Source organism: Falco peregrinus, chromosome 14 (genome assembly GCF_023634155.1).
Source record: "Falco peregrinus isolate bFalPer1 chromosome 14, bFalPer1.pri, whole genome shotgun sequence".
Classification (NCBI taxonomy): Eukaryota; Metazoa; Chordata; class Aves; order Falconiformes; family Falconidae; genus Falco; species Falco peregrinus.
The window spans coordinates 5478426-5500461 of record NC_073734.1 but is presented as its reverse complement, the minus strand read 5'-3'; the positions used below and the strand labels follow the sequence as shown (position 1 = coordinate 5500461).

The following is a 22036-nucleotide window of genomic DNA, read 5'->3' as shown; positions in this document are numbered from 1 at the left end:
CACTGTGGGGATTAGGGCTGCATTTTTGTCATTGCCTCTCTCCCACCAAGGGCTGGATTGCTCACTAGTGGCAAAAATATAGCTGGAGAGGAAATCGAGTGTTTGCAGCCTCCTCCGTCCGCCTGCGTGCATAGCACCCCTGTTTGCATGAGTGAGATGGGAGGCAGAGGAGATATTAAAAAGGGAAACTGGGTATCAGCTCCAGGACGTACGCTCTCATCAGATGCATGCTAAGAATGATCAAAGTGTTCATGTACCTTTGTCCTTTTGAAATTCAGCATGAAAAGTAAAGGCAACTTTGATTTGATTTCTCTTCAATTCTCCAAGTTTCAAACTCTGCCCGTCCCCAACAAAACTCAAAAAGGCAGTTTGCCCAAACTCTTTGGGCCTGAAGGAGATAAAAGTGCTTTGATGGAAGGGAGCTGGCATTCCAGCTGTGATGCTGCCTGCTGGGAGTGTGGGTTCCCTCAGCCTGACCCTGGGATGCTGCAGGTGGCCGTGTCCCATGTACCTGCAGCCCCAGCTTGCTGGGCACAGGTGCGGGAGACAAGCTTGGGGACAGCAGGACCCATCCATGTGCAGAGGGACATGTTTAATAGAGTTAGTCATTAATGAAGGAGCTCCCCTTGCATTCCACACTTTGCTTATTCCATAAATACTGTGCCAGACAAGCTGCAGGGCTGGGGAGAAGGGATTTTTCTGCCATACTGAGTACGCCAGTGGACGAGAGATGTATTTCCTTTTGACTGCTGTTATTAACACCATTAGACTTCTCATCCATTTTTTCCCCCTCACTATTTTTTGGTACAGGAGGCTGCAGGGTGGGATGGTGCATTAACCCTTGTGCTCCTGCCTCATCCTTGTACCTGCAGCGGGGTAGTGAGGCAGAGCCGGGTAACCCCTTAGGGCAAAAGGGCATTTTACAGAGATAAACATTATAAAGGAGGGAGAAAACCAGGTCAGAGATGAATCCATGCCTCAGGGGGTTTGCAAAATAGCTGGAAATCTCACAAGGCCAAGCTGTGTCTCATGAGATTTCTGATACTTCCCACTTCTGGCTGGGCCAGAAATACCGCAAGAACAACGCTGCATCATCATTCTCAGCGCTGGCTTTGCTCTTCCCACACTCCTGGCAGGGATTATCCTCCCAAACATCCTCCGGGCTATGGTTCCACTGGCGCTGGCTGCAGCTCCCAGGGTAGCACTGCTGAACAGCACCCAGCGCAGATGGCGTCCGGCTCTTCCCTGAAGACCCGTGCATCAAGAAGAAAGATATTTTTGGTCAAGACATCAAATGACTCATTTGTGGATCCGAAGAACTATTTCAGGACAGAGCATGCGCCTCCCCGGTGTGGTCCCATGCCGATGTTTGCAGCCGAGGGCTTGCTGGGGATCTTACACTACCCTGGGGTAGGTGGGTGCAGGAGGGATGTTGCACCCCCAGGCCCCCAGATCCCCCCGGATTACGAACCCCAGAGACCGCCAGTGGCCAGGGATGTTGTGCAATCCCACTGCACACGTTTCAGTTCGGTCCTTACCCTTTCCGCCCTCCGGCCGGGTTTGTTATACAGAGGAAGCTTGTTAGGAGCCTCGACAAACAGACAGGAAACCGAGTCTTTCACTGCGCGTACACATTGTCTGCCTGGGGCTAATTTTGAACATAAAAAGACCTTATTTATTTCTTTTATTTATAAATCGTGAGCCTTGCACTTTGAAGACAAGCACACGCTCTTGTGGGGCTAGGAAGTGTACAGAAGGGGGCAAGGGGAAGAGCAGGCGGTGCGGCGCGGTATGAAACCCAGCTCCGGTGTGCGGGGTGAGGTCAGGGCAGGTGGGAGGCTGTGTGATACAGCATGGAGTGATGTCCATGCCATAATGGCTGGCAGAGACAGGGCAAACACCAGGGCTCTGCCCGGGCAGCTCTGCGTGACCAGTCTTGGGGTGGAGACCCCAGCCTGCTTGGGGTGCCGTGCAATTATTTTGCAGGTGTCTCTGCTGTATGCAATGGCACAGGGCATGCATCAGCGCTCCCTCCAAACTGGGGACCCCCGGAGCCACCTGCTAAGGAGTTCTGCAGCAAGCCGATGCATTGCAATTCCAAAGCCCAGGCTGACCTCTCTTCTCTGAGCTTCTCTAAGTTCCCTGGGAGCAGAGGGACTGGCAGTGGGACACTGCCACAGGTGCAGCTTGGCCCAGCTGACGTGTTGCACCAACCCAACTGAGCAGGGACAATTTAGCCAGCTGGTCATGGTGAGGTCCCCAGAGCCCCTGGGGGTGCCGGGGGTGCCCTTACCATTGGAAATAGTCATTGAATACTTGATCGCTGCTAAATTCTTTTGAGGTTACCACCGGGGAGAGGGTGAGCTGCTGCTGGAAGTGCCCCAAAGCCAGGCAGCCTCCCAGGAGAATGGAGATCTCCAGGCAGCATGCAGGGCTGAACAAGCAAGACGAGGGTCCCTTTGGGGTCCATACAGCCTCGGGGAGGGGGCAGCACATGCGGGAGCCCAGCACACACCGAGGCCACAGGATGCTCTTGGCTTTCTGAGCAAAGAGCTTGCAGGTGCTTCCTCAACGGGAGCCCCTCGAAGCCCACGGGAGCTCAGGGGCCAGAAATAACAGCAGGGCAGGTACGAGTTGCAAGCATAGCATCAGCATGGAGCATAGCAACGGCATCAGGCTGGGTGACAGCCTGGGGAAAGGAGGAGGAGAGATGTCTGCACAGCGAGCCCTGGGGGTTTGCAGCTCTGTTTGCTAAGGCATGGGATGCAGGTGATGGCATCTGTGCCTCTGCCTCTGCGCCTCAGCTCTACCTGATTTCAGCAGCCTCAAAAATTCCTGCAAACCTCTTTGAAATAGCAAATGTAACAATAGCAGTGACAAAGGAGAGGCCAAAGCACATGCTCAACCCCAAGACTAGACACCAGTGAATCCACACATGAGGAAAAGAGGTTTGACAAGCTCGCAGGGCTTTTTGACCTCCGAGGTCTCGCTGCCATCCCTGAGAAAGACAAAGCAAACGGGGGGGGGTGGGTTTGGGTCGAGCAGAGCACTGACAGGAAAGCAGCTCACACCCAGCTTCTCTCTCGACGAGATGTAAATGAGCCCCGTCACCCAGCCCCGCGCCAACCCCGTCACATCAGTCACCAGGTCTCACCGAGTCACTTTTTGTGCCAGAATTTCTGGGAGGAAATTTTTGAAGCAGGGACACCCCCAGGCTCAGCATCCTGAAGTGGGAAACCAAAGAGCTGCAATCTCGGTAAGAGCAGCACGATGCAGATTAATTAATTCCTGGCAGAGGCCAAAGTCCACATTCAGACCCAAGGCCCATTTTGTCGTCAAATGGCTCTCATCCCAGGAATGTGGCTCATCCCAGCAGGAAAAGTCCTCCCTGCCTCTTTAGGGAGCTTCAGACAAGCAAAATAAATATTTATTTTGTGAATTTTGCTTTTCTGTGCATGTGGGTTTTTGTGCACCGGAGCTCATTTGTTTAATTTTTATCTATTTGCTTTTCAAAGTTTGGTCTTAAGCCAGGATCCTTCTTCAGGTCTAAATACAGGAGGAGGCTGTAACAAAAGCACACAATAAATAGCTGCAAAAAGGGCAAGGGTTGCAGGACAGGGAGGTTTTCTCACAGCTTGTTTCAGTGAAACTCCAGGTTTTGCCTGCATATAAAACTGAGAGTAGCTCTTAGCATCAGGGGGAAGGGGCTGGGGATTTTTTTTTTTTTCAGGTTTGTGGATTTTCAAAGCTTAAGCACTCATCTTTTGAAGGCAGCTGGACTATTTCAGAGCCAGCTGAAATAGTGGCACCTACAGCCTCAGAAGCTGAAGTGGGTGATGGAAAGATGCTGGTTTTGGGGAGAATTGGGTCTGTCCCAAATCCACCTGGAGAAAAACTGATTGAGTGTGCAAGGCAGCAGGGCCAGCTGAAAATAGCTCTGACTCTGCCAGCCTCCTCTTCTGGCCGAAAACCCAATAAAATGGCTAAAATTGCAGAAACATAAGGAATAGGAGGGGTATGATGGACTCAAAAATATTTCTCATCTCAAGACAAAACAGAGGTGTGCTAAAGTCAGCTCAGACTGGGGTCATGGGTAGAGCGATGGGTCTGTGGGTCACCAAGGGCACGATTCCCGGAAAGCCAGGATTACCATGTCACACCTAGCTGATGGCTCAGGCTGGATGTGAACATTTACAATATGGCAATAAAAGGGAAAACAAACATTACGATTCATTCCCGTCTTCCTATTTTAAGATCTGGTCCTGCCCTGAACATCAGGTCACCACTCTGGTAAGCCCTCAGCGTTCATCAGTGATGGCCACACAAAGTGAAAGTGAATTATTAAAATTCTCTGGGCTCATATCCAACCTTACCTGCACTGATCGTCATCTGGGGATGGTGAGGCATGTGATATCTCACGGACCGGGTTGTGACGCATCAGGCCCCGCTGAATAACTCCTGGTTGTTCAGAGATGAGTGAAATCATCGTGGTGCAAGGCAGTAACAGATGTGAGCAGCCCCAGATAATTCAGCCTTCAGCAAATAAACCTTCATGCACAGGCAAGGTCTTTGTTGGCCTTGCACTAGGGGTTGAAGCTGTTGTGCAAAAAAATGCTCCATAGGCTTCAGTCATCATTTCTAGCATTTCTGTCATTTCTTACTTTACAAAGAGGCTGCTACGAACTATATTAGTTTCATAAAAGTTAGGGTGAAATCCTCAGTTTTCCCACATCGTGCTTACGTGTTTAAACTACTCGAGAGCCAGAGCTGGGAGGGAGGACCAGAAAAGACACAGCAGCCCATGCAGCGACAAGTACAGCACCCCCTTTTCCTCCAGCAGCTCTAACTGATGTTGTCACTTTACTAGAAATACAAAAGAATTTCTGAATGTGGCAAAACTGAGGCAAGGTTTTGCTTTCACGCTCCTGCTTTCACACCAAGGGCTGCAAACCTGCCGCCTTAGACCTCTGCATTGGAAGGCAGTTTTAGACTCACAGCAATAAAAGCTCCAAGCTAAGACGGGTGCTAGCAAACCAGCCCGGACAGACACCTGCTTGCCTGCCTGCTGCTCAAAACCCTCCTGCAATGACATCTCTCAGCTCTGTGGCTCATCCTTGGGGTAAGAAGAAGCTTCACCCAGAAAGGCTGATAGAGGAAAAATTAAGAAGATGGTCTCCTCCATTCACATCCACCCCGGAGCACACGTTCCAGTGCTTTTTGTAACACCCCAAACCATTGCCCTCCTTGAAAACCGATTTCCCCGGAGCCATCGGTACTCTACATTTCATCAGAGAACACACACAGCTCCCAGGCAGAAGGGCTGCAGAGCCAGAGGAAGGGGTTTCCAGGGGGTGGCTAATAGCAGTCCCAGAGGGCTCGCACTGATCCTGCCCTGCTCCACGCCATGGCTCAGCTGGGGCTCCGTGTTTCTCCTGGGGGAGTTGCATACCGTGACTTTGACTGCCTGGCGCAGCAACCTGTAAAGCCCCTTGGTTTCTCACAACCCACGGCGGGGCTATAATTATACCAGAATTTCCAGTCTCTTGTAAAGACCGAGAGTTTCCCACATCCACCCCAAGGGCAGAGCCATACAGGCTGGGCACAACAGGTTCGCTTTCCCCACCATGCTTGGCCTGACGCTGCCCTCCTGCCTAGTCTCAGCCCCATGAAAGGAGACTCAGCACCGTCGTTTGCTTGTGGCCAGGAAAGAGGAACTGAGGCAGTGCCGTGCGATGGAGATGCTCGTAGGCTCATCAGGAGGAACCCAAGAGATTGCCCCTTTTCCACGAGTGATGGGGTGCTGTATCCTGCCCGACGGGGATAACCCCCCTCTCCTCTCCCTTCCCCTTTCTGAACAGTCCTCCTCTTGGCCATCCCTTCATAGGGGATGGCCACCACAGCCATGAGCAGGTTGAGGGCATTAAAGGCGCCCATGGTGGGAGCTACAACCCACCACGTTGCAGGCTCATCCTGCTGTCCAGGCTGTCCCTCAGCCACTGATTTTCAGGTTCATCAAAGCAAGGTTCATCTGCCAGGCTTGTTCCTTCCTCTCCCAGCAATCTATTGCCTGATGTTGGGTGTAGGACCTGGGCTTGGGATGGACATTTGACAAGCCTTGGTATGGCAGATTTTCACCCTTCCCTGTTGACATTCTTCCACCAGGTTCACTGGTGAACTGATTCTTCACTGCATCAGTAATGAACCTTTCCCTCCATCCATCCTCATCTCTCACTTTCCTCCACTTTTTCAATCTCCTGCTTGGTGGTGAACACCACAGCCCACCTTCCCCATCTTCCCAACCACGAGACTTCTTCCTCCAGGCTCTCCTTGCCCTCAATGATGGTGACACCACAAGGAAACATTTCCCACTGCTTTCTTCTGCGTTGCCTTAAGTACAATCAAGCGGTCCCTTCCCTTCTCCACCTGAAAGCACGCTGCCCTAGGAGACAGAGCTGCAAGGCTTTGCCCATCTCTTTGTGGAGCAGGTCTCCTCCAGACCTCAGTGGCACCCCAGGGAAGGACAGGAGGTTGCAGGGGTGGTGAGCTCCTGAATAGGAGCAAACAGAGAAAATCCCAGACCAAGAACTTGGGTAGAAGCAGCAAAGCAAACTGGCAAATACTAAATATTTGGGATTTTTACAAAAAAGGTGTCCAGAAACTCCTCCAAAATAAAACCAGAGTAGCTTTTCTGGGGCAGAGGTGTAAAAATATTCCCCAGGTTGATCCCTCTTGCTATTTTCTAGCTGTGTTCACTGGAAAGACCAACCTGCAGATGCCTTTTGCCTTTTGTGCCCTGCGGATGTGTCCATGAGCCAGATTTATCTCTGGGGAGAAGTGGTTACTTCTCAAGAGAAATACAGAACAGAAAGATCCAGACAAGGGAATCACTTGTTTCGAACCACCGTGCTGCTTCCACATACCTCAGCTCCCCCCCCCCCTCCCCCCCCACCTCCCCCTGGGGGCTGCAGCACCCAGCTGATGGGGAGCTGCTCTGCCATCACTGTGCAAAAAATGGGGAAACGCTGATTTTGATAGGAACCTTGCTGGGAGCCTCAAGAAGTTTCGGGTTCCAGGGTGGATTTGCATGGTGTTTTCCTAAGCTACAAGGCTAGGCAGGGAATGGGGCTGCTGGATGTGGGAGGAGACCAGGGCTGGAGGAAGGCATCCTTGGATTAACCAGTGGAGGTGCTGGCATGGAGAGACCAAGGTGATGTTTGGTGGCCTCTGGACATGACCTCTGCAGTGTGGCGTGGATGAGGACCTAGCGCTGGTGCACCAAGGCATATGATGTGAAGGAAATGTGTGTTTCCTTTATGGCCTCGGTGGGCAAACAGGTTGTTACTCAATTACAACTCCAGTTTCTGAGCTGAAGCTCAGCACCAAGCTAAGAGGTAGATGCAACCCTTGATCACAGCCAGCTCCAAGCACCACGTTCAGATCAGCTGGAGGCTTCCTGGTGACTGCTGTTTATGGGACATGGCTGACCCAACCCTCCAGGTGTGCTCGGCACACCTCTCCCTGTCCAAACACAGCAGCCCTGCAGGTGTCTGCAGGGCACAGCTGCCTGTCACAGCGCTCAGCTTGCAGGTGAGTGCAAACAGGAAAGGTCCCATCCACATGCTTTGCTCTCCAGTGTGATGGAGACGGTCACTGCCATCTGCTCTCCTTCAGCCTCGACTTACAAGATACAGGCTACGGCATTTTATTTAAGGCAGCTGAGCTCACGGTTTGGCTCAGCAACACCCACTCTTGCAGCAGAACACAGTGGATCTGGGAAAGCAGTGCAGGATTCACGGCAGCAGCTCCCACACCCATGCACCATCTCCAGAACTTCTTTTCTTGGCTTACCGCAGTGGAGATACAGGAGATGAATTGGGGCAAAACTCCCTTTGAATCTCATCAGAAGAAGAACCAGGAACCGCAGCACGCTGGGGACTAATATTATTGAAATCTGCAGCCTGCTTGCTCCAAAATTCAAAATGATGTTATCATTGTGGTTCTGTTAAATATCCAGCACAAGTAAGGAAGCTTTACATAAGCCATGTGAATTATACTCGCAGGGAGAGCTGGAGCAACTCTCCTGAACACCCAGATCCTGTCACACATTTGGAAGGGGGGGGGGGGGGGGGGGGGGGGGGGAGCGGGGAAGAAGTAAAAGGAATGTTTCTCCAGCTTGGAGTATTTTTTCAATTGCCACATTACAAACACCTCTTTGTGCAACAGCCTGAGATGCCCTTTTGCTTCTTCTCATTTTCATGAGCATTTTATGGTGGCATCAAAGTTCTTCCACCTTACTCTTCCAAAGAACAGCAGAGGCCCAGGTTACCTGGTGTCTGGGCGGGTTGTGACCTGCACAAAAAGCAATCTGACTGCATCTCGTGGTTCCAGCCACTTCAGTGCATCAGGGTGTTTGCGTTATTTCAAGCAAATCGCATGCACTGAAAATAGGCTCAGAGCAGGACACAACATCTAGGCACATGCAAACTCCGGGGGAAGGGAGGGGATTTCAGCCTGGACCTCAGCTTCACAGATTTCGGCTCATAATAAACCCAAATGTCTGAGAAAATAAGTATCACTGCATTTCTTCTCGTCCCTGTGTATTTTTGCAGCTGTGACTTGGGTGGAGCCTGTTTTCCTGACCTTGTATCTGGGTGTTACGACAAAGGCTTGCAGGAGGAAGAGGTCATCTGTCAAAAATGCATTCAGAAGAATAAGTGGCTGTCATGCTTGCTCGAGTTTGGGATCTCTTTTCCTCTGCGTGAGACCTTTCTGCAGCCAAGTCTAGCCGGAGGAAATCGGCAGGCTGACTGCCTCTCCAGGCTCAGATCCTGCAACTTCAGTCTGCACACCCTCAGCTCTTCCCACTGCCTCTTCTCCCATCTCCTTGGCCAGCCCTGACAGAGCTGAGATGCCTGGAGCTGATGAGGTGCCTTCAGACCATCTCTCCCCTCCCATCACCTGCACAGGTCTGACTTCATGAGAGCTGTGGTTTGACATGAGTCAAGTCCCACCAGCCACGCTGGGTGACCATCCAAAGCAACATGAAGTGCCACATAATGCCAGTTAGGGCACTGAGCAGTCCCACAGCAGTGCAAGTCCTTTGAGGTTCTCCAAAGACAACAGAAACACAAAAGGTGGTGGTTTGTTGTTTGATGTTGGGGTGTCCTGCCTGTCTTCCTTCACAAGGCATCACTGAGGTGTCCTTGGTGATAAGACCATCCAAGGAGGTACAAACCCCTTGGAGAGGGAGGTATGAGTGGCCTTTCTGAGGGCAGGGAGGAGATGTCCAGCTGCTGGTGACCATGCAAAGGAGGGTGCTTCCCATATTACAACATGCTCGCGGGAAGAGCCCAGAGATGCTCGTCGTGGACAGGCTGCTGTGCTGAAATGGGGCATTGAGCAATCAAACCAGTTGGAAATCCTGGTGTCTAGAAATAAAAAGTGACTGTTTGTTTTCTAACGCCTATAGGGGCTGGCGGGGGCCCAGGCCAAGCAGCAGCAGGTTGGAGGAAGCAGCTGTAGCTGGTTTATGTTGTATTCCTGAGCAGTTCAACTGTGAGCTGAGACCTGCAATTGAATTGTGGTTGTCTCTGCGCAGAGCACTTGGCCTCCAGAGCTGGATGGAGATGCCTGCAGAGCTTATGCTCTTCCTCCAGGTTGAGATGGGCTAAATCTCAGGAGTTTTAGCTGGAGCAGACCTCACCTTCTCCCCAGTCCAGCAAGCCTGTTCTCCATGCAGGAGATTTGTCACCAGGTAACTCCTCACACTGTATTTTAAGCATGTAGAAGGGATGGTTGTCCACATAGACACTGAATTCTGCTCCTGAAGCCTCATGCAGTGCTCCTTTTTGCATTTGTTGAAGGGCATGTCATGGGAAACTACTGAAACACATTATGAACAAGACTGATAACGCCACAGGATATAACCAGGGTCATTTTCTCCCAAAGCAAATGCTTCCCAGCAGCACAGCTGCCTTCCAGCCATGACAAATCTCAGAAGTAAGGTTGGCTTTGAACCCAAATAACACCCCAAGTCAGTGAGCAGAACACCAGGTGCAGGCTGCAGTCTATATCAAGTCCTCTGCAGCACCCAGAAATCAAAGTGTACACCATGAAGTAGAGGTCTTTGTGTTGGAAGACCTTAGAGAAGGGGTTGATAGAAAATTACCCAACATTGCCTGCCCTGGTCCACCCTTCTCTGCTGGCTGATAGGAGGACTGGATGAGCACATTTCCCCTTCCCAAACATGCTTGAGGAGAACTGTGTATCTCCTGCAAGTAACGGTCAGTTTTCCCTGTGGAAATCAAGCTCCTCTCTCCTTCCCTTGTGAAACTTTTGCTCTGCCCTTCTGCTCCTGAAGGCAGTTTAGCATGGGCATCTCCCAGAAAGTACCTTCCTGTGTCCACAGGGATTGCAGCCCTCTCCAGAGGGAGCAGCAGGACCTGGACCTGGGTTGGCCTTCCCAGGAAGCAAGGCAGTATCTCCACGTCAGGCAGGAGTTTGATGGTGTCGCTGCTCCAACTCAAACACATGCCCAAAGTGTAGGAAACCACATTTGGACAAGCAGCAAGCATTTTGGGGAGGACAGCCTTTGAGCTCCTCATCCATGCTACCCACAATCCTGCTACACTAGTGAGGATCGTTCAGTGGAGAGGATGCAGCTTGTGCCACAGACGCTGTATGCAGTGGGTACCGTGCCCCCAGGATTTGGGGGTGGGACCCTCAGCTGAAGACACAAGTCACTGTTCGGACTTGCCAACAGAGAAGCCATTGATGAAGAAGAGCCAACACCAGGCACTGAGGTTTCACTTCAGTGAGGCGATAGAGAAGAACCCAAGTGAACAGAAACCAATGAAAGTATTTGAGTCCCTGGTTGCCCCAAACCACTAAGACTCGGCACAGCTGCACCAAGGAGCTCACCAGAGCTGCCGGGGTCAGGCAAGGTGCAGGGATGGGTGTCCCGGGATACAGGCACTGCCTCTGCGCCAGGATGCTCTGGGACACCACCGGCACCAGCTCCCCAGCCAGGATGATGGGGGCAGCAGTGCCATGCCTGCCTGGCCGAGAGGCTTGCAAGAGAAGTACAAGCTGTGCAGAAATTCCTCCCGACTTTTACAAAGGCCACCATGAGTCTTGGCCAGAGCATCCCTTTGTGCAATCTGGCACAGTTACCTCAAAACCTGCTCTGGTCTGCCAGAGCATCTAGCCCTTTGTGAGCGAGCATCAGCCTCAGAGGCTTCCCTCGTGTTGGATTTTGCGATGGGGAAATTGGCTTGGGCCAGGCATCGAGCACAAGCCCAACACTACTGCAAGTCCTACCTGAGCCTGGAGCAAAAGCAGGGGACCCCTGCCCGCAGTCATGCACCCCAGCACGTTATCCTTCTTGCATCCCACCTCTGCTACATGATGCTGCCACCCAGTTTCCTTCCCAGTCCCTCCACGCCCACCCACCAATTGTCTCTTCTTGGACATGGCTTAGAAGCTGTTTGGGATGGGAGCCATGCTGCTGGACTTGCGGAGCAAGGCATAGTACAGTCCCAAACCAAGCTCTGGGCTCCAAGACACAATGGTAGCACTAGAAGTGTACAGTGCAGCTGGGTCCAACAAAAGGTACCACTGCTCCCCACCGCTCTTCCGCGGTCTTGAGGTGGAAATTGAAAGAGCCCTGAATACGTAACAGGTGGCTCCAGGCGAGCACAAGATGATGGTTTCTGAGGAAGGACTTGCACCAGCACATCTGGGGAAACCGCAAGTGGTGTTTACGGTGTCCCAGCCTACAGCCCATCTTATGTTTCACAAGTGGGCACGTGTTATTCCAGCACAGACCGCAGTGGGTGCCTTACACCCACCTCCCCCCCACCAGGCACCTCACCCACAGGGAGTGAGTCTTCCTCATGCTCCAAGGGAGCACCAATGACTGGAACAGGATTAAACCCTATGGGGGACACCATGATGGTCCTCAGCAGAAGCAGGCAAAGGCTGGGGGTGAACGCTGGTGATGCACCCACAAGGCGCCATCCCTACCTCCATGTGACCAAGCATCCCTGAAGAGCTTACAGGAGTTGGGGACTTCATTGCACTTAGGATCCTGATGCAACCTCAAAAACCTCAGTCTACAGCCACCTCTGCTCAAACCACAGCCACGTGCTTTGATGCCTGCAAAGGACATGCAGAAGGGCGCAGGCAGGACAAGCATCCCGCCAACACGGTTGGGGCACAGAGCACAGCCATAGAGTGGACGCTCACAGCTTAAACAGCTCGGAATGCAGGGCCTCCCTTAATCCCAACATATAACCACAAAGTTTCAGCTGGGTCTCCCACCTCAGAGCACCTTTTGGGTGCTGGAAGTTGCATGTTTGCTGTGCACCTACTGCTCTTTGGGACAAAGGCTGTAACTGCTTACCCTGGAGGGACACGGGGGGCAGCTCCAAGTCCCACAAGAGCTGGACACTTAATTTCTTTAGGGAAGCTTCCTTGGAAAGGCAGAGTTGCTCACACCAAAACAGCTAGTAATCCTGCAGACAGAACAACCTCCTGGCAGAAGGGAGCTGCCGTCAACTCACCCCAGCTCAGGGCCTCACATCTTAACTGTGCCCTGACTGCACTCATGCTTGGGAAGGTCTCATCATTACCAGAAAAAGGCAGAGCCACAAAAAAAAAAAAAAAAAAGTTGATCTGCTTTGATAGCCCTGCAGGGAGGACAGCTTTGCATCCACCTCCTAGGGAGACTCAGCCTTCAGCTGCCTGGATCTCCAGGCATCCCCTTCGTAAGTACCTACATCCTCTGGTACTTTGGGTACCACAGACACCCCGTGAAGACTGGTGCCTCCCTGCCTGCACCCCTTGGCAAGGCTGAGCCAGAGCACAGCCTGCTGCAGGGAAGAAGATGGGAGTTAATGTTCACCCTTCACAGGGGGCAAGGTGAACAAATCAATCACGGCCCTCACACACTTCCACAGCCTCTGAGGTGCTGTCCCAAACACAAACTCAAAGTGAAGGCAGGTGAGGGTGCAGATGCTCAGCCTCCCCTGCTGCAATATTGACCTCATTTGACCAAGACAGATGCTCCTTTTTTCGTCCTGGTTCTCCCCAACACCACCCACCCCCACGAGAAAGCTGGATAGCAAAGCCAGTGGGGAAATGCTCCACCAGGCAATAATGGGAGAAGGACAAGAGTATGCCTTTGAGCAGGGCCTTAAATAACTGCCCCCCATCCCATGACCTTGGAGCATCACAGCCCAGGTCAGAGAGCTAAAGGCACCCAGGTCAGCGCTGCGGCAGATGAGCAGGGCTCCCTGGAATGAAGGCTCTACAAGTGATGCCCTTTTCCTCCCTCCATTGCATTACAGCATTTTGGCTCACTCCTGCCCTGCCTCAGAGATGAAGCCAGGCAGTTAACAGAGCAGGAGAGAGGTGACAGCAGAGGCTTAACACAGAACCACCCACCACAAGGAAGATCAGGGCAGGAGCAATTCAGAGATGCCTGGCTCTCCCCAGCTCACTGCAACCAAAACCCACATTGCAAGAGAAATACAAAATATAGCATTTTAATTGCAGGAAGATAAAAAATTACCAAAAAAATTAATAAACCTCAGGCATAAAATAAATAGGCAGCTTAGTAGCACACAGATTTGTGGTCCTGGTTTGCATCAGCTGCAAGGCATAAACCCCATGCCCAAGCAGCACCCCAGTGCTGCATGCACACACAAAGCATATTAATGAGGATTTACACATGGATGCCACTGCCTGGTCACGCTTGGGCAAGATCAACACATGCGTTTAGAAGGGTGAAGCCAAACTATTCACTGTGCTACAATCTTTAATTTTAAAGATATATTTATATAAACTCTGTCTCTGGTTAGGAAAAATTAAGATTCCTACATCCTTATAGTCAATATTTATACATATCATCTCTGCATTGGTTTCCAAATCTCAAAATACTTTATTACAGATAAACACATAAACCTCCTAGCAAAAATAAAGAGGAATTTGAGAGAGTGTGCCTTCCAAGGAGAACTTTATCTTCCAGCAGCAGGACTCTGGCAGGAAAGTCAATTTTTGGAAAGAATTTCCTACATTTGAACATTTTAAGGCTTTTCCAAGAGTCACCTCCTACCAAATTGCTATTCTCAGCAAGGTCCAAGTTGCAGGCTGCTGAGGCAGGTCATTACAGCTATTTATTTTTGATTCTGCTTGACTGGCCATTAACACAGGCAACACAAAGCAAAGCCAGCCCTGACCTTCCCACACAGCTCAGATGCTCCCTCCTCCCCCTGCCATTAGCAACAGACAACAGTACTGGGACCACCCTGCTTGGTACAAAATGTCATTTTTATCAGTGAAGTGTTTGCACTGTGGATGCTGAGCATCCAACCTACTTTCTATTCACAATTTTTACTGCTGTATTTACACATACTCCGGACCACAAACAGCAAAGAACAAAACCCATCTTTCCAAAAGGGGCATTTAGGCACTAACGGGACCAAACTGGGTCTAGATCAACCCAAACCACCACACTATGTCTGCACAGAGGGAGGCTCAGACAGCAATCTGTTGGTTTTCTCTGAAGAGCGGCCGCTGATGCGTTGCACAGATCTCCTGGAAGATCCTGTACACCTGGTCATGCTGTGTCTCATCAGCTATGGGGAGCATGGGGCTGCTGCTGCAGGTCTTGCCAGCCTCCTCCACCACCTGCCTGACACACAGCTGCTCCACCTACATGAAAAGAGAAGTCATGAAGACACTGAATGAACAGGAACCTCCTTGGGAATCTCCCACTGCTGCCATCCACACCCACCAGCCCAGGCATCAGGGCATGGGGTGGGAGACATAGCAGAGCAGCTGGGTCCAGACCCAGGTGGCCAGGTCCAGCCAGCCCAACAGGTCCAAATCCACATGCCACCTTGCCACAAGCAACTCTAGGAGCTCTTGTGACTGCTTCTTTTCTCCTCCCAGCAGAGCTACAGGGAGGTGAGGTCAGGCTGGGGGACATCCCAGCACACACAGAGTGATCGCCAAGGCAAGAAGAGGTGACCAGGTCAGAGTTGTGCAGGGAGGCACAGAACTTGTAAAATCCCCTCCAGGACCTCACAGACTTGGTGGGTCTCTGCTTGCACAAGGGTGGATGCAACACACTCCCTGTGCTCTCCATGCCATGCCCCTGCTGCCTTGCTGGCCCACGGAGGTCCACGAGGTGCAGGCTCCAGGAACACCTTATGCACTCCCCCAAGGCTCTGAGACTCCAGAATTCCTTTGGCTTCTCCAGGGAAAAGTTTCTGGCCAGAGCCATGGGGACTGCCCCTCTCATCCCATGCCCTCCTTCACAGTCCTGAAGGTTTCCCCAACCCCACTGCTGTCCACCACGGTTTTTCACCACATTTGTTGGCTGTTCAGCTTGAGGCTGTCCCTTAACTATCTCAGGGATTTATTCCCCCATTTCTCCCAGGGGAGGGCAGAGGTCCCAGTGCCAAGAGGCAGAACGGGAAGAGAACAGATTTCCCACCAATTTAGAAAAACTTTTGCCATTTGGGAGCTTTGTTCACAAGCACGATCCACCCAGATCAAGGAGTCTGACGAGCGATAGCCCAAGCACCCCTTGGAGGCTGCAGATAAGCCAGTACTCATGCCACACCTGCCACCCCACCAGGTCAGGCCCCCAAATGACCTGCAGCTCTGGGGCTTGAAGCTAGAGGTCTACTTGTAAAGGTTGGGGGGGGGGCAGGGAAGGCAATATGGTCCAGAGAAGGTGGGAAATTCAGCAGCAGAGCTCCAAAGGGCAGCCCTCCGTACCTGGACAAGGATGAGCTTACACCGCAGCGGCACTGCATCCGGGAACTCCTCTCCGAAGCACAGTATGACTCTGCTGTCTGGGAAGCGGCCCTGGTTGTTGTAATACTGCTGCAGCTCTACAAGGAGAGGGGAACAGTTGGAAGGTGCATGCCACCAGCTGCCAGCCTTTGCTACACAGCTTTGGGATGAAGCACCCTGCCATGGAAGAAAGCTCTGGGCTCAGGAGAAGCCAGCTTTGCTGTGCAGAGCCTCCAACTGGGAGGCATTTGCTAAGTGACACATAACATCAGGTTACTCCTTCCTACATCTGGTAGGATCAGCTACTCATCCAGAGCACTTGAGTAACCCAGCAGGGATGGGCAGTGATGACTCCAAAGAGGGCTCTACCCTTTCAGTCTCACCAAGTGGATGAGGAGAAAGACAGGAATGCTTCTACAAACCTTTGAAGAATAAGTCTGTGTCAAATATCTTCACCACCTCATCCCGGTCCAGTTTGTTGGGCCTGTCCTTGTAGATCATGGTGTTCCCACTCCAGAAGACCCTGCCCTGGCACAGCCTCTTGATGAAGATGCCCTCCTTGCTGCTGTGCAGCAGGACACCCCTCTCCAGGTGCCCAAAAAGCTTCTTGGTGATCTGCTTCTGGCGGTCATTCTGAATGGCATCAGCTGAGGGGAACCGTACATGCTCCAAGGCATCTGGGGCATAGAGCTTCTCTCCGTGGCTGGAGGGCTGGCTGAGCGAGATGCGGCAGCCCTCGGTGCACGAGGTGGTGATGTGGCCCACCAGCCTCCCGCCATAGTAGAAGCTGATCACCATCTGGGAGTAACCTGGGAGATGATGGGCATATACATCACCCATCAGGAGGGGACAAATCCTGCCTGCTCTTCACTGCAGTGCCCAAACCCCATGAGAGCAGCAAAATTTCCTGGGAGCAAGTTTCACTTGACGAAGGAGCCCTGCTTGCTAGAGGACATCTCCTCCAGCACTCAGCCTGGTAGCAGCGCTGATCAGCAAGCGAGAGCTCCCAATACTGAACCCCTTCCTCCCACCTTTGCTCCACAGAGGTGGAGCAGATCTCCCTACACCAAAGGCACAGCTGACTCCAGCATCCCAGGGCAGCCCCCCATGCCAGGGCCATGGCCACAGGACTCCAGGCAGGATGCATCCCTGCTCAGCATGCAAACCCTGTGGATACTCAGGGGGATGCAGCACCACCCAAATGCAGAACAAAGCCTCCTACCAAGGCAGGGAGCAGCATCACAGCCACCTTCTGCCACTGCACACACAAGGTCACACCCCAGAGAGGCATTTGATGGCCCCAGCCCACAGCCAAGCAGGGAAGCTGCCTTACCCGAACGATGCTGCTCATAGCTGGAGTATCCGTTCATCAGGGGCAACGCTGTGAGTGGAAAGAAAGCAGAGCTGAGCCTATGTGCCCAGCTCCCAAATCCCAATCCCCACCCCCCACTTCACTACCCCCTGGTTCTCTGTCCCAGGCACATCAGGCTGGGATCTAATCTTGTGCAAGGTACACCGTTGGGTGCCTAGTACCAAGCTCAGTGTTCATAATTAATACTTTAAGCACCCTTAATTAGGAAGACAGAACACAACTGTTTTCCATTATGCATCATAGAATCATTTAGGTTGGAAAAGACCTTTAAGATCAAGTCCAACCATCATCATGGCACAAGAAGTTTTTCTGCCTCAGACAGAAGTCTTAGTCCCATCAAACACCACAGTCAGCTACTTACCTGGGCTGGGCTGCTGCACCCACCAGTCAGGTATTGGGGGGTTTCTGCAAGTCTCCTGGGGGGGCGAGGGGCTTCTCTTGATGATGCCCAGGTATTCATCTACACAGGGAGGCTGTGCGAGACCAGACACTGAGATCAGAACAGGTTTGATGCCTTGGGCAGCCGCTGTCCTGCACCAAGACACCTGCAGCACCCAGAGGGTCCAAACAGATTGCCAGCAGGATGACAGGTGGGTTTTTTTCTATTGTTAGAAAGATCAAATTTGGCATTCCCCAGGCCATACACTCAAATAATACCAAATAACTAAGCAGAAGCAGCCCGATGGAACATAGCCGAGAACGGGAACAGGGCTGTGAAACAGCTTCTGTCTCCCAGCAAAAGTCTCACCCACCCAGATGCAAATTGAGTGCATTAGCCATTCATCCCAGCCACCTCCCAGCACTGGCTCACATAAATGAGCGGCAAAACTCAGCACTGCTCACCAGGCTGATCCCCAGAGCTTTGCAGATTGAATTTTAGGAAGGCAAAACTTTATCAGGCAACTTGATGCCATCAGTCCACCTCCGGCCAAGGTGACCTGCAGCCACAGTGAGGGCTTACCTCTTTAATGAGGTCATCTATGGCAGAGGAACTGCAGTCCATCTCCGTGACTTCATTCAGGCTGTTCCCATTGGCAACGCCGGCTTTGCCTGGAAAGAGAGGTTGGGATGCAGTGAGGAACACACACACCCCAGCCACAGCTCACCTCACCACTGGGTTTAGGAAAGCCTTCACCCCATGACAGTTATGAAACTGAGAACCCCAGCACAGCAGAGCCACATAACAGCACCTCCGGGAGGCTCACAGCCCCCTCCAGCTCCACCCAGAGCTGCTTTTTGGGACCAAAACCAGTTTACAACCCATTGGCCCAGTGCATGGTGACCAGCAACAAGGCTGATCAAATATCTGGCTGGTAGCAGAGACAGAGCTAGAGCAGAGGATAGAGTTGGGGTTTTTTCTGAGCACCCCAGAGACCAGGGCTGCTGCTGCTTCTCTTTTTTCCACCAGCCACCCCAAGCACAGTCATGCTGTCGGTGGGAACCTGCAGTGCCATTTGCATAGCAGCAAGCCCCTCCGTGTGAATGTGGCTGGAGGAGACCAAGATGCTAAAGGCAGATTTCCTGACAGTAAGATTATTTTTTTCACAAGTTTTTTACTTTTTTAAAAAGGAAAAAGCACACATACTCCTAACCACAAATAGAGATATACTTAGCACAACCTGCACCACACCGGACATCACAGCAGCAACTGCTCTCTGTGAAATTGCTGCCACTCTAATCACTACTGGCAAGAAAGAAGGGATTTATTGCAGCTCCCTGCCACACACCCAGGGCAGGCATTAGGAAGACAAGGGGCTGGGGCTCAAGCAAACACACACACCCACAAGGGGGGGAAGAATTTTGGATCTGCCCCTACAACATCCTTACAGGATGGATGCTTACACAATGCCAGAGTTATCCCCTATTTACTAAGCAACTGTTAAGAGGGCAGAAAAAAAGCCTGTCCTTCCTCCTCCCCTCCCTGCCAGCACAGGGACACTGGGGACATCATTTGCAAAGCTGGACAAGCAAAGCCTCACAGCACAAGACTGGCCAGGAAGCTCCGCTCAGATGTAGGTCAGCAGCGCAAGTCTATGGTTACCCAAGGGACTGACCCACACCAGGGGTCAGCCTACTATCAGGGCACTTACATTTCTGTTCCTCCTCTGGCACAATCCTGTAGACCTTGTAGGGCTCAGAGATGTCCAGCTGGGACCTGTCTGTCACCTCCTCAAAATCAGGACTCTTGTTCAAAGCACAGCGCAGCCGTGTCTTCCACGTGGCCGGCTCCGCTTTGTCACCCTCTTTGAACTTGCCTTTGAAAACAGCCCAGGCCTAGAACAAAATTTAAAAAAAATCACCTCCACATGAGCTCTGCAAACCCTCTCAGCCCCAGGGGCAAAGGAGCTGGGGCTGCAGAGAACATTTGGCATCTTGCTCCCCCCACCTCTCTGCCCTCTGCACCCTGTCAACCATCCCCTGTGTATGTGCTGTTTTGCTCCTAGACTGCAGACACATGCACAGCCACCGCACACAGGGACAGGGATTTGGGTGTAGCAGCAGCACCTGCCCCGGCGATGCACCCAGGTGCAGGAAGGGCTGCAGCACCTAGGTTTTAAAAAGCAGAAGTCAAGATTATAATACATGGCTTCAGTCCTGCACCAACAGGTTAAGAGCTGCTGGGGATGGGAGGAATCACTACTGAAGCAACGGTGTTACCAATGACCTGGCAACGACTCAAAAAAATGAAAATAAACCTATTTTTCAGCTCCTGACTAATAAAGGAAAGCTGGTTTCTTTTTAAGATCAGAACCTCATTTGTGCTTTTGGTGGGAGAATACATTTTACCACTGAATGGAGACACTATTTTATAGATATTCATATATTTTCAGATGGCTGAATTTAGTGCCATCCTCACATATCAGTGCTCCTGAGCCAGCTGCTAACCAGTTGTCACTGCCCTGAAAGCAAACTCACTCACCAGGACAAATATTTGGAAGTGGGGGCAGAGGGAAGGGAATTCCTGGGGAAGAGCCTGACCTTTCTGGTTCAGGATGGAATTTTCCACTTTTTCCCCAAAACTGGAAATCCCCCACCCCCTTCAGTGAAATCCAAAACTTCCTTCCCTCCTGCAAAGTCTTTTTGGTTCTTTGCTAAATCCAGCCTCTTATCAAGAACAGTCTGATAAGAAGTTGAGAGCAGCTCAAAAGGAACACATCCAGCTCCTTCTCATGTCAGACCAGGATTCAAATACGCTGAAAACTAACCTAAAACCGGTACCAACATTTGGCATAAAGGAACAAATACCCTCAGAAGAGCCCGAGAGGCCGATTTGCAGGAGATGCTTCAGTGTGCAGAGTTGGAGATGCAAAGCCCACAGACAGCACAGACATCTCCCGCCAGCAGGACTGTCAGCATGGTAAAACACAGCATCACAGAGCCCAGGAACCATCAAGAAAAGACATTAGTATCTGTCCCTACCTTGAAAATAGAAGCATCCACCTCCTGGTTGTAATCCTGCTTCCCAGCATGTTTCCATGGGATGCGGAACATTGTTTTCTCCTCATTCTCCCAGATGAGCCCAGGGTACAGCTCACTGTCAATCTGCTCAATCAGCCACTGCCGGAGCCGCCGCCCGCCGTTGCGGTCACACATCCTGGATGGAGCAAGAGGTCCAAGTCCCATTAGCTCCCCCAGCACCATCCCAGCACAACTGGGGTACAATGGATTGTGCTGTGCCCTGGTTTGCCACGCACACAGCCAGCAGTGGCACCACCTGCAGAGACAAGTTTTGGCAGCTCTGCAAATGTGCCAACATCTGTATGTTAAAATAACCCCCTGCTTCTTTTAGAATGAAAAAAAATCAGGCAATTTCATCTGAACTACTGCAAGTTCTTCCCCCAGCTCTATCAAAGCTCTGCTCATAGAAACAGGCTGACTTGGTGTGCTGCTTACTCCCTTTTTTGCTGCAGGATAAGTCACATCGGAAGCAGAGAGACAGGAAATAAAGCTCCTGGTTGTGCTGTCACCTGAGCAAGTGACACCAGACAAGTCATCCCTGACCAGACACCCATTAGGATCCATGGGAGCCAGATGCCCCAGCTGGTTTTGGCCCAAGGCTCAGCCCCAGAGGAGACAGCAGCCCCTCTCACCAGGCACTGCCTAGCCCAGGGAGCAGGCGTCAGTTCAGGGCAGCACCCAGCATCCCCGCAGGATAGGGCCGCACAACCAGCCCTCCTGAACAGATGTCAGGACAGAGCAAGGTAAAGTCTAGCCACCCTTCCTGGGGACAGCAGGTCATGTTTAGCCAGAACTACAAGGTGATTTCATGGAGGACCCATGAGAGAGCTTCGGCCTCCTGGAGGCCAGATGCCAGGCTCAACCCTTGCAGCATCGCCCGGCACCTCCACTCCCAGGGACTTCAGGAGTTGGTGGCCTGGCAGAAGTGAGCAGCAGCCCCAGGATCAGCCCTCCGGGCCTTTTGGGCTCATGGCTCTCCTCCAAATTTTACAGGACTGCCTCTCCCTCATTCTGCCTTTTTATTTACTGTCCCCAGACCTCTGGCTTTAGGCCATGCCTGGGGAAGAAAACAAGGATGCTCCCAACACAGCCAGAGACCTGGCAGTCCTTGCTGTCACAGGCTCACACCAGCTCAGTGCCACCAACTTCTGTCCCTTCTCTGTTGCTGTGCAGTAGGGCACACTGACTCCCCGGCCACCCGCAGCACAGCCTCCGGCCTTCGGACGGCGGTAGCCACCACCGCCAGCCAAAGCGATGCCAAGGGCACAGCTGCACATCCCAGTTGCCCCTCCAGAGCAGGGTGCCACAGCCCACCCCCGGAGGGACAGGGCACACCCAGCCTCTGCTGGCTTGCACCAGTCACACCAAGATGAAGAACCTCAGAGAGGCTCGCTGAAA

At 52.0% G+C, this 22036-nt stretch overlaps 1 protein-coding gene across 1 annotated transcript; it reads right to left on the bottom strand.

The window, feature by feature from the left end:
- Window positions 1-13531: 13531 nt before the first annotated feature.
- Window positions 13532-20778, bottom strand: IRF8 (interferon regulatory factor 8). The gene is made up of 8 exons (XM_005235475.4): window positions 20600-20778; window positions 19270-19453; window positions 18141-18229; window positions 17541-17652; window positions 17141-17188; window positions 16230-16616; window positions 15790-15905; window positions 13532-14715 (listed from the first exon to the last, which is right to left on the bottom strand). The coding sequence occupies exons 1-8, from the start codon at window positions 20771-20773 to the stop codon at window positions 14539-14541; spliced, it is 1287 nt and encodes a 428-aa protein (XP_005235532.3). The 5' UTR covers window positions 20774-20778; the 3' UTR covers window positions 13532-14538.
- Window positions 20779-22036: the final 1258 nt, after the last annotated feature.